Here is a 12,233-nt window from a genome sequence, read left to right as displayed (position 1 = left end):
CTGCTCGCCCGCCTCCTGCATCCCCCTGCCCGCCGCCGCAGCCCCCCCACCGCGGGCCTGCCCCCTGTGCTCGCTCCGCCTCGCGCCACCCGCACCTGGGCCCCCTCCCCCGGGGCCGCGCTCCCCCGGGACGGGGCACGGCATCGCCCGTCTGAAACACCTCCGAGGATGGAGAGCGTGGCTGTGCCGCAGCACTGTGGTACCCTCCGGGCCTGTCCACACGTGCATCCTTGAATTTACTGCGGGTTAAGCAGGAATAGGCCGGTGTCTACGCGTGCCTGACAGTGCCCTAACTAATTGGGTGTAAATTTCATTTCTATCAAACTTTCGCTCAAGTCGGTGGAAGGTGCCGTATTTACCGCGTGGTCATTTCAGCGACTGCGTGTCGAGGCTCCGAGTGAGGGCGTTTTTGCTCGTATCCATACAGCAGGCCTAAGTGGTGGCAATGCGGGGCACAACACCACCCTGAACTTTGTTCCCAGGTCTGTGACATGGGAATAAAAAGCCGGCATCTCTCAGTGGGGTTTGTGATCAAGTCAGTATGTGTGAGCTGATGCCAGGGCCTTGCTGGCACCAGGGCAGGGAATTGTAGCTGGCTTTCTGACTGTGCCTTCGCATTCCCCTCTGTCGGGTGGTCAGGGTACTGGGCCAGTGTCTTTGTTTTATATCTAGCCTTTTTCCTTCTTCGCCTGGGGGCTGGACCCGATGATCTCGTGAGGTCCCTTCCAGCCCTAATGTCTGTGAAATCTATGAGATCTATGTCCTTAGATCAACACGGCTGCAACCAACACCCCCAAAACATGGAAGATACCTCATTTTGCTGTTTGAAATGGAAACTTCACAATATGAAAAAGAAAGAAGCCAAACTCAACAGCGACATATATTTCCTAAGCCTATGCAGGAAACACAGCCTCATTCCCAGAGGACTGAACATCTACAATACTCCGAATCAGGGGCGATGCGTAGGGGGTGCATGCGGGTGCACATGCACCCCCTGAGCATGCGGTGCACCCCCTACAAAAAGGCACCACCAACACTGTTGACCCCTGTGGGCAGTCGCTGCTTGCCACCCGGTGCCGGCAATGTCTGCAGGCAGTCTGCAATCCCTGCTGGCTGCTGCTGGTCGCCAGCCCTTGGTCAGCACTCAGCACCGGCAGTGTCTGTAGGAGCTCCTTGCTCAGCACCACTGGGCTCCTGCCGCAACTGCTGCACTTCAGCTGCTGCCATGCCCTCCTAGCCGCTGGGGGCACAAGTCGTTCATGCTCTGACTACTACGCATAACTCCACTATGCCCGGCGTGACAAAAGAAATCATTCCTAGCTGTGGGGGGGTATTGTAACGCTTTAATGTTACGGTAGTGCAAGAGCACTGGTGTAGCCATGATGGTCCAGAAATGAATGTGAGGGGCAAGGATTTCTTAGGGTGTTGTCTTTTACGGTGCCAGTTGGGATCAAGTTAGGCAAACTTTCCAATGCAAGACCTTCTTCCTCAGGGCTCTGATGATATGGAGGCAGGCTGCGTGGGTTTAGTCGCTGTGCCTGGCTCCTTGTGATCAGAGCCCTGAGGAAGAAAGTCTTGCATTGGATTTAAACAGTCTTGATTTAAACAGTAAGGAAACTGGCAATGACCCATTCTCCTTTGTCAAGCATCTGCAGTCTTTGGAAATATCAGGGAGGTGGCAAATGTAAGTAAACAGCCAACCAAATAAGGTGTGTATCACAACATACTGGACAACTGTATGTACCATGAAAAAGAATACTTTAGAGCAATGTCTGCAGCTAACTTATTCTACAGTGCTTAATAGAAAGAACATGTGAAACGCACAGCACCATGGCAAATATACAACACTGAGAGAGAAACTTCACATCTGTTCAGTCACTGAAGTGTGGATTTCCTTCCCCATGTTCACATAAGTCTCCCAGCAAGACTAAAGTCATTTAGAGACGGAACAAATTAGATGTATATCCTTACAGAAAAGTTAAGAGTCTGATCCTGTGAACAATTAAGATGTGTTTTTACCCGCATGAATAGTACCATTTCATTCACCATGTGCGGTCTTACAGAAGTCAGTTACTCATATATTTAAAACAGTGATTTTCAACCAAGGGAATATGGCTCCTCAGGTGCCTTGGGATCCTTTCAAAGGTGCTGTAGGAAACCACATAGTGTTAGCACTCTGAGGTGTGCAAACATGATTCACAAGATAATCCTGTCTCAAAAAATTAATGAAAACTAAGAGCTGACATTTTCTGAGAGGGGCCTTGAGCCTATAAAGCCTGAGAACCACAGATTTAAAGAGAGGTAGTTAACCATACTAGTCTGAAGTCAGGCAGAAAGCAGTTATAAACTAACTCTGATGCTCAAACTTTTGGACCCGTGGGCCAGATAAGTGGCAGGGACCTGGTCCGCAGGCAGGACTGGGCTTCACGAACTGAGATCAGGCCCTAGCAAATTACGCCACCCATGCCCAGCAGGATTGGGTCCTGCACCACACCTGTGTGCTGGGATTGGGCTTTGATGCTGTGCCATACTGCCCAGCCTGAGAGGCCAGCAATGTAGGGATGCAGTCAGGCACCCACAGCAAAGTGAAAAGGGCAACTTCAGGTTGCTGTTGAAATAATTGTGAATACACAGCTGTCAGAAGCAACTATTTCCCCAACATCCCCCCCAAGCTGGGGCACAGTGGTTACCCCTATCATCCTCCCCGCAATTATACCAGTGTTGGGGCTTTCCATAGGTCCAGACACTGAGCAGCAGGCAAGTGACATTTAATGCTGCCAGTGCTTCCCCCAGGTTTTTCAGCATACTGGGGAGCCCTACAGGCTGGGTGACACGGCTTGGGAGCCGGGTGTGGCCTGTGGGCTGGGGCTTGAGCATCCATGGACTAACTTATTCAGAAAGGCATAACCTTTTGGTGGCTACAACCTACTTTATCAGATGAATGTATGCAGTAGGCTGTAGCCTATGAAAGCTTAAGCCTTTCTTAGTCTTTACGGGCATTTTTACATGTGCTATGGGATGCGGTGCCAGGCACTTTAGTTAGCAAGCCAGGCACTTTATTTAAAAGCACCCGTGTGTCACGTGTATCAGCATCCCAGTGCTGAAAAAATGGCGGCAGGGCACTTTGAAATAAAGGTCATCCAATATGTTTTATTTTAAAGCACCCTGCTGGCTTATGCCTTTCTATACACACTGGGACTCCATGCAACTGTATACAAGTCCTAAGGTGCCATCTTCCCCTGCTTTTGCATATTTAAGAATTTGCAGAAGTGGGACCATACACGTGTATTTAAATGCACAAATATGAAAGCTTTCATTTGCTTAAGTGTTTATTGGACTGAGGCCCAATGTTTAGCTTGAAGCCAAGTGTGAACATTTATAAGCAGACATGTAACTAGGCAGTTCTGCAGCACATGGGGCAGTGGTTTCCTCACCTCTCTAAATTGGAGCCCAGGGTTGGTGCCCCCACCATCCCACCTCACTTACGCTACTGCTTAAGTGACATTTCTAATCTGAAGATCTGTCTGTGTTAGAGGCAAGGGCTTGGTAGTACAAAACATTACTGCATTTACTCAAATCCAAGATTAAATGGGGGGGGGGGAATGCTCCTCATCTTAGATTCAAGTACAAGGTGGCTGGTCTGGTGGGTCAGGAGGCAAGTGCTGCAGCTCTGACTGACCCACAGTTGTGGTTGTAGCTGCAGCTGCTGCCTACCCTCTCTCCTGCAGCCTCTACCCCTTCACCTACCCCCCAGAAGCTACCACCACCCCCTGCCCTGACCCCTCACTTACTCTCTGGCTCCAACAGGGTCCATTCCCACTCCAGCCTGGGGCAGGGACATATAGCTGCTCCAGCATCAGCCCAGGCCAACCAACCAGCAGCAGCCTGCTACCAGGCCAGGTTGACACAGCTACATGACCCCTGCCTTGGCCTGTAGCAGGGATGGAGCCCTGCCAGAACCATTGGGGCTGGGGTAGGGGGCAGTGGCTGTGTGTGTGGGGGGAAAAGCGTAGGTGGCAGAAGGGGACAAAGGCTGTGGGGGGCCCCAGATGGCGGGGCAGAGGTGGGGGGAAAGACCAGGGACAAAGCCTGGGGAGCAGGCAGCAAGGGGACCAAGTGGAAGGGGAAAAGCACTGCGGGGGGAGGTGCCAAGGGTTGAAGGCATAGGGAGGAGCAAGGGGGAAGGGGACTCAGGCACTGTTTGGTGCAGGCAGCAGTGGGGCAAGTAGAGGGGAGGAAAGGTATAGGGGAGCAAGGGACAGGGGTCAGGCTATCTGATTCCCCCTGCTGCCCGCCCCTCACCAATCCTTTTACTGCTGAAGTGGTGGGGACCATGACTTTAAGACAATATCCCAATAATTAAATTGTGTACATGGAAAATTACAACAAATTTATGAATTTTCCATATACAGAATCTAATTATTGGGAAGTCATTTTAAATTCAGAATAATTTAGATTTGGGTAAAGACACATTTACACAGGATGTTCCAAATTTCAAATACCAAACTGTTTAACAAGAAGGATAAGAAGTAACAGTTGACTAAAGAAGAGAAAATATATTTAATCTAATCAAAGTTTTTTAAATATAAGTTACATTACAGTGGCTTCTTATACCAGGCCTGTACAAACGCTTCCTGTGCAGCTTGATGAATATGACAAGACCTAGGGGAAAATACAATGTTACTTTTCTGTTGCAAATTCCACCTGCAAAGGTAGAACATTTTGCTTTAATGAATGAAATTGTTAAACTGCAGTTTGTTATAAATCCATTGCTTAGCAACTGCTGGAAGTGACATTTGGTACCTTGCAAGATGTGGCCTTAAACGTATCATTAATTTTTAGACACAGAAATGCAGTAGACATATAATATGCACAACACACACACACATTTCTGAAGTTTCTTTTAAAATAAAACTCGAAAGAATTAAAGTACAGTATGTGGATTTCTAACAAATCAGCTATTTCAAAATTTAAAAGAAAGCATTCAACAATATTTTGAAAGGTTTTGAACAAACATTCACAATGCTGTGAGATACATTAATAGTTGCAGCTTTTAGAAAAATTACTCAAAATAACAGGCAACTAGCAAAGCCAATACAACAAAAGATTCCATTTCACATTTAGCTGAAACCCAGTCATCCCTTGCAACATCCCAGAGCCATCTGCTGGCAATCTATATGGGAGAAAAGAACAAAGTACATAGAAACTCATTAAATAGCACAAGTCTTAAGGAAATATTTTTTCACTTTAGAAATGTAAAATGAACATGCAGCATTACAGAGATACTGCTAGTTTATATGACTGTATTAAAAATAATGGATATAAAACTGCAAAATGACAAGGGGCATGACTAAATTCTTTATATTACATTATATTACTTGTATTAATTAATTAATTTTTTTTTAATATATATATGTTTCTGTGTCATATTTTTATGTTACCGTGAAATACGTTTTTCCTTCAAAGAAAATCACATTTAAGAGATCTTACTTTCCAAAACCTGGAAGGTAAAAACTGTAATTCAGTGGTTCTCTCTCTGTTACCAAATTTACCGAAACAAAAGGTGTAAAAACTCCACATGCCCTCCATATACTGACATATACATATGATAGATTATTGCTACGTGGCACCGTTGCTCCCTGTGTACCTGAATTCCAAGAGCCACCTTCCACTAATTTACTGTGGCTCTCAACCACCCCAAATGTGGTTCAAAGTGCCAGGAGACATGATACAATTCTAAACTTTTAATTTAGCTTTGAAATACCATGAGCAAACTAATTTGTGTACTCACATTTATTGCCTGACCTGTCTTTTCCACAGTTAGTACTGTTACTACATACTTATAACGATCAAAGTCCATTGCCTTGACAGATGCTATTATTTCTTCTGAGATTGAAGTACACAGGAAGTTGCTAGTTTCACCATCATAATTAACTTCCTGAAGTCTATTCTATCAAAAGAGTTTTAAAAAATTATGAATTTTTAAAAAAAAAATCTCCATCATGTTTTTTCTCTAAAACTTTCGGTAATTTTAGCTACAAAGAAACAGAAATAAATTGCTTGAGTGCTAGCACAAAAGATGATGCACACCACACAAATAAGCTATCCTTTTTACTGTGAAATAATTGTATTAATAATAATAATGTGACCTTTAATTACTTTTAACAATTCTCCTTTTAGTTCTATATATAATGAATACATATGCATTTTCTCTTTTCTTCAGGCTCAGCCTAATGGAAAGGAACCTATGAACACGCTAGTCTGCATATCTACAGCATATCTGTAGTGAGACATGGGGCAGAAAATTTTCCAGTGCTTTATTTTTCCGTGGGAAATTTTCCATTTCTAAAAATTCATTATTTCATAAAATTCATTAGTAACAATGAATGGATGCCAATACAATATTAGGCAAGCCTGACCGTTTCAAAGTTGTAATTAATGTTTTTCAGGTGATTATCCCCAGGAACTTTGTGAGAGAGTACATATATGTTTTGTGGATTTGTAAACAGAAGGGTAAATACACTCACATAATAATCCAAACCAAAAATCAAGTCATGAATTCACATAATTGGCTGTGCAAGTCAAATCAAAACCAAAGCACGGTATATCATGCACAGGTCTTTGGGTGTGCTAAAATTAGTGTGTCGGCAGTTTTCAGTGCCTTCATTTTTTTTTTTAATTTAAACAAACAGTGTATGGGAAGTACATGCTATTGTGTGTTGTCTTTACATTTTTACAAGTACTCCAATAAAAATAATTTCTTTCCACATAAAGCTTTTAATGTGTTTGAATATAAGATTTAAACCACATTAAGTGAGCTGTATTTAATTTTTTTCCTAATCAAATATTTCAGTTCAAATACTTGTGGCTGTTGGGACATAACATTAACATGGATGTACTTCTTTAGTTTTGTTTACTAAATATAAGTCAAATAAACATGCTAAATCAGGGCACTGGACATTTTTCTGGAAAATTTTCCCATTCAAAATTTTCCAGAAAACCACTCTGGTTACAGGGGTTAGTTATAATTTTTCAGGGTAACTATTAGAAATTTCTCTAGTATTTAGCAGCTGCAGACTGTCTCTACAAATTCTCTGGAGAAAAATCCTGCATTTATTTAATCTTGACCTTCATATGTGACAACGAATCACATGGTAATGTTACAGAGGTATTTCACTTTACTCTTAAATTGCATATCACCAGAAAAAAAATTTGCAAATTTGCAATTGAGTTTTAGGGGTGTACTTCTTGCCATTTTCCAGTTGGTCTAATAAAAGGTATCATTTTGGAACCAAGAGTTCTAGTTCTTTGTATGTCCAATTGAGTTTTAAGTACTCTATTGTGGAAAGTGCTCTGATATATCTTTAAGTTGATCTAATAAAAGATATCGGATTCACCCGAAAAACCTTGTCTGCCTATGTCCTTAGACCAACACGGCTACAACCTACACCCCTGAAACATCTCAATACATTAACATAAGAATGTCAGAACCTTCAGCTCCCATCTTCATTCCATACTCAGCAAGAAACTTGAAGGTTGCACCTTTCAGGATAAGACCCACTGTGATGTTAAGGATGGATTTATAACTGTTTAAACTTTACTGCTATATTAAGTCTCCAATCTTACAAAGATCTAGACGCAGGCTTAATGTTAGGTACCTTTACAGGGCCCCATCTAGTCTTTGCAGGACTGGCACTTAACTTTGTAGTAAAATTAAGCATTTTATACACTGACATTTTAAATGAAAATACTACGCTACCGTTAGTATCTGCTGAATCTTCTTTCTTACTAAATGAGCCTGAAATTTATTGTTTGGCTCCATTCTGTATGTATTGGCATATCTCATTTTTGTCATTGCTTTCAGTGCAAATAATTCAGTTTTCCCAAACTCTGCCATAGATTCCTCTTCCGTTGGTTCTGTACCACAAACATCATGGCTTGAATTTCTGATTCTTTCTTTCAGCAGCTGTGCAAACTTAAAAAAAAAAAAAAGTAAAGCTTGGTATCATAATTCAATATATGAGAATCAAGTTTTTTTAAGAACCAAAAGGAAGAAAGAGGCAGATTTTGTGTGGGATATTTTTATGAGATACTTGAAAAGACTACACTGCAAATTGTTCATTTCTGTTTTGGGTACTAGAAACCATTAAAAACTCTCAACAAGAACAGCAAACACTTCCACAGGCCTATATCAATTAAAATGGGACAAGAGCCTTGGCATGAGAAAAGGTAAAAATGGAAATGTAATGTAAAACAGAAGCATTTTAATTCAGGGATTGGCAAAGTTTTTCGGCAGAGAACAAAAAACACCCACAACTTCAATTTGTAAGACGTTGGCATGCCAGGGACAGATGGCAGCAGAATAGCAAGGGGCCCAACCCTTGTTGTGGCAGTGCAGCCATGGCCCCTTCCACCACCCGCCTTGAGGTGCACATGTACCCATCCCCAGCAATGAGCCAGGCTGGGGCTGTGGACACTGGTGCAGCCGCTTCTGGTCTTCTGGCTGCCTGCCACAACTCAGTAGTTAGAAAAATTGTTCTTTGAAAGCTTTCGGGCACAAACACCCTTCTTCAGGCATAGGGAGAGTCTGCTAGTATTATACATTCTCCATGGTGGAATAAAAGCCAGCACGTAAAATGCACGTCTGTGAAAATGCAGGTCTGTCAGTGAGGCTCAGAGGGGATGGGAGACAATAGGTATGAGACAGGTAGGTGGGGGAAGGAAGGGGGAATGTTGGCCTGGCGATAGCATGTAGCCAGTAAAATGGAGAGGATTACCCTACGCACACTTCTCACAAGATAACTACTCTCTCTCCAATCTCTCAGTTCTAATACACAAAAGGATTTTACAAAATACTTCATAACCAAGCCCATGAACTACACTTCATACATCTACTGGATACAAAAGCTCATGGACTAAACATTGGATTTATGGCACATTATAAGTTGCCTAACATCCAGTAACCCCAGGTAACTTCTCTACATTTTACCGGCTACATTTTATCACCAGGTCAACATTCCCCCCCACCTACCTGTCTCGCACCTACTGTTTCCCATGGCCTCTGACCCTCACTGCCACACACTGGCATTTTCACAGACCTGCATTTCGTATGCTGGCTTCTATTCCAGCACGGAGAACGTATAACACCGGCAGAGTCTCCCTATGCCTGAAGAAGGGTGTTTGTGCCCGAAAGCTTGCAAAGAACAATTTTTCCAACTACTGAGTTGGTCTAATAATGGCAGTCACATTTACCTAAAGAACCTTGTTTGCATATGCCCTTAAAACACCACAGCTATAACCAACCCCTTGCACTCCAAACCCTAGAGAGAGGAGGCATCTCTAGAATTTCCAGGCTCAAGAATGGAAGAATCATCTGAAAGCAGCCACCTGCATGTGGCTGCCCTACCCACACACAGGTTCTGCAGAATCCCAGCCCCAGCTGAACTGCAGCTCACTTTCCATTATGAAACTTTGCTTTCTGGTCACGCAAACTCAGACCTCTAAGCGGGGCAAGCTGTCAATTTACAAAGTTTCATCTTCCTGAGGTCATGGCACCATGGTGGGGAGTTCGATGCTAGGACCTTTGTGCTGCCCTTAGAGGGGAAAGGCAGGCCCTTCATGTCACGCCTTTCTCCTGAAACCTTCCAAATGTGCATAAAGACATTTGCTTGCTTCTAGCATACGTTGGGCCTGGCAAATGGACCGTTTCTCAGCCTTTGTTCTCTCCAGCTGCCTTGTATCCACTGGGCCCCTTTTCAGACTCTCTCAAAAACACCAGGCCCTATGCCCAGCTAGCCCCTCACAAACAGGGCTGCCTTGACCTCAGGGAGAGGATCCCCAGTAGGTCAGGAAGGCACCAGCTGCCCAAACCACTGCTGTGGAGAGACCATTCAGAGCCTGATGGCAACAACTCAGCTGAACAGGGCGAGGTCGGGTACTCAGCTCAATGCCTGCCATGGGTAGCCACTGAACTGGGCCCATGAGACAATTTGTACGTGCGCACGTCACCCAACAGGTCCGCCACGGGGGCGCATGCGCACTAGGAAATCAAGGCGCGGCTCCTCCCTCCCAACAGCTGGGGGAGTGGGGGGCGCGCGCGTGCTCAGCCCGCGCCCCTCACATTCTCTTTCTCGAACATGCTGGTGCGCCGCTTGGCCCCGCCCCCCGGGAGCGGCGGCTGCTGCAGCTTCTGCCCTGCCTTTTCCATGTGGCCGGCGAGACGTTGAGGGCCCCCTCGCTCCTTCCTAACAGCCGCACGGACCACCCAGCGCCCGCCTCCGCCTCCCCCCCGGTGCAGCGAAAGCGAGGCTTTCTAGCCCACGCGTGATGTCCGCAGCAGCGACGGTGACGTCACTGATTGTGCGCCGGAAAGAGAGGCACCCGGAAGTAACGAAGGTAGAGGGGGGGCGGGGTTGTGGTCCCCCTCCCACCCATGAAGACAGGCCGGGGGCAGGGTAATATGATTGCGGGGGGGTGGGCAGTGATGTGCCCCTCACTCCCGACCATAGCCCCTCACCTTCCCGGTGCCCCACACTTCTGACCCACAGCCCCCGCATCCCCTTACTCTTCCCAGCCCTGCAGCATCTCTCAGCAGCCCCACCCCTGCAAGCAAGGGCATACAAGGCCGGGCCATGCAGCTCCCTGAAGGCCCCCCCCCAATCCCTTTCCCCTGCTGCAGGGGCAGGTGCCTCCCTCCAGCTGCTGCAGCTCCAGCACCTGGACAGCTTTCCCCAGTACCGGCAGGCACCCCACCCCCACCACATACTCCCTTATTCTGTACACACACACACACATCCACACCCCCTGACACTCCCTAAGCCCTGGCCCTCCAACCCCTGCCCCCACCACCTGCATCTAGCTGCCAGCAGTGACCAGAGATGATTGAGTTCAGGATCCTGAGGAAAGGAAGAATGGGGAGCAGCAGAGTAAGGACCCTGGACTTCGGAAAAGAAGACTTTGACTCACTCAGGGAACTCATGGGCAGAATCCCCTGGGAAGCCAGACTGAGGGGAAGAGGAGTCCAGGAGATCTGGCTGTACTTTAAGGAACCCTTCCTGAGAGTGCAGGAACAAACCATCCCAACGTGCAGGAAGACTAGCAAATATGGCAGAAGACCTGCTTGGCTTAGTTGGGAGCTGCTCAGCAAACTAAATCACAAAAAGGAAGATTAGAAGAAGTGGAAACATAGACAAATAAATAGGGAAGAATATAAGAGCATTGCTCAGGCACACAGGGTTGAAGTCAAGAAGGTCAAAGCACAATTGGAGTTGTGGCTAGCAAGGGACATGAAGGGTAACCAGAAGGGCTTCTACAAGTATGTTGGTAGCAAGAGGAGGATCAGGGAACGTGTGGGTCCCCTACTGAATGGGGGAGGCAACCTTGTGACTGAGGATGCAGAAAAGGCTGAAGTACTCAATGCCTTTTTTGCCTCAGTCTTCACAGGCAAGATCAGCTTCCAAACTACTGCATCTGGCAGCACTGTTTGGGGAGGAGGTGAGTAGCCAACTGGTTAAAGAACAGGTTAAGGACAACTTAGAAAAACTGGCCGAGTACAAGTCCATTGGGCTGGATGGGATGCACCTGTGGGTGCTGAGAGAGTTGCTGATGTGATTGCAGAGCCACTGGCCATCTTTGAAAATTCATGGTGGTCAGGAGATGCCCTGAATGATTGGAAAAGGGCAAATATAGTGCCCATATTTAAGAAAGGGAAAAAGTAGGATTCGGGGAACTATAGACCAGTCAGCCTCACCTCAGTCCCTGGAAAAAGCATGGAGCAGATCCTCAAGGAATCCATTTCTAAGCAACTGGAGGAAAAGAATGTTATTAGGAGCAGTCAGTATGGATTCACCAGGGCAAGTCAGAGCTCAGAGGGTAGTAATCAATGATTCGATGTCTAGCTGGCAGCCGTTACCTAGCGGAGTGCCCCAGGAGTCAGTCTTGGGACTGGTTTTGTTGACTGAGAGGGGTCTTAATAGCAGCCTTCAACTACCTAAAGGGGGGTTCAAAGGAGAATGGAGCTAGACTGTTCTCAGTGGTGGCAGATGACAGAACAAGGAGCAGCTGTCTCAAATTGCAGCAAGGGAAGCTTAAATTAGATATTAGGAAGAACTTTCTCTCTAGGAGGGTAGTAAAACACTGCAACAGGTTACACAGGTGGTGGAAGCTCCATCCTTAGAGGCTTTCAAAACCCGGCTAGACAAAGCTTTGGCTGGGATGATCTAGTTGGAGCTGGT

The 12,233-nt window shown here is 45.9% G+C and overlaps 2 protein-coding genes across 4 annotated transcripts in view; one reads left to right on the top strand and one right to left on the bottom strand.

Annotated features, from left to right (window-relative positions):
- Positions 1–4,888: 4,888 nt before the first annotated feature.
- Positions 4,889–10,315, bottom strand: TCTE3 (t-complex-associated-testis-expressed 3). The gene is made up of 4 exons (XM_006016988.3): positions 10,121–10,315; positions 7,760–7,975; positions 5,792–5,950; positions 4,889–5,173 (listed from the first exon to the last, which is right to left on the bottom strand). Exons 1-4 carry the CDS (start codon positions 10,205–10,207, stop codon positions 5,063–5,065), a joined length of 573 nt encoding a protein of 190 aa, XP_006017050.1. The 5' UTR covers positions 10,208–10,315; the 3' UTR covers positions 4,889–5,062.
- ERMARD (ER membrane associated RNA degradation) overlaps positions 10,229–12,233 on the top strand; it is a 36,844-nt gene continuing 34,839 nt past the window's right edge. For 2 of the 3 annotated variants that reach the window (XM_025194934.1, XM_025194925.1), the window contains exon 1: positions 10,229–10,395. In XM_025194934.1, the coding sequence (XP_025050719.1) occupies positions 10,327–10,395 (69 nt within the window). In that variant the 5' untranslated portion in view covers positions 10,229–10,326. The remainder of the gene's footprint in view (positions 10,396–12,233) is intronic. The other variant, XM_025194918.1, reaches the window with a different exon arrangement.

This window comes from Alligator sinensis, unplaced genomic scaffold (genome assembly GCF_000455745.1).
Source record: "Alligator sinensis unplaced genomic scaffold, ASM45574v1 scaffold448_1, whole genome shotgun sequence".
In the NCBI taxonomy this organism is placed as follows: domain Eukaryota; kingdom Metazoa; phylum Chordata; order Crocodylia; family Alligatoridae; genus Alligator; species Alligator sinensis.
This window is presented reverse-complemented; position numbering and strand designations above follow the sequence as displayed.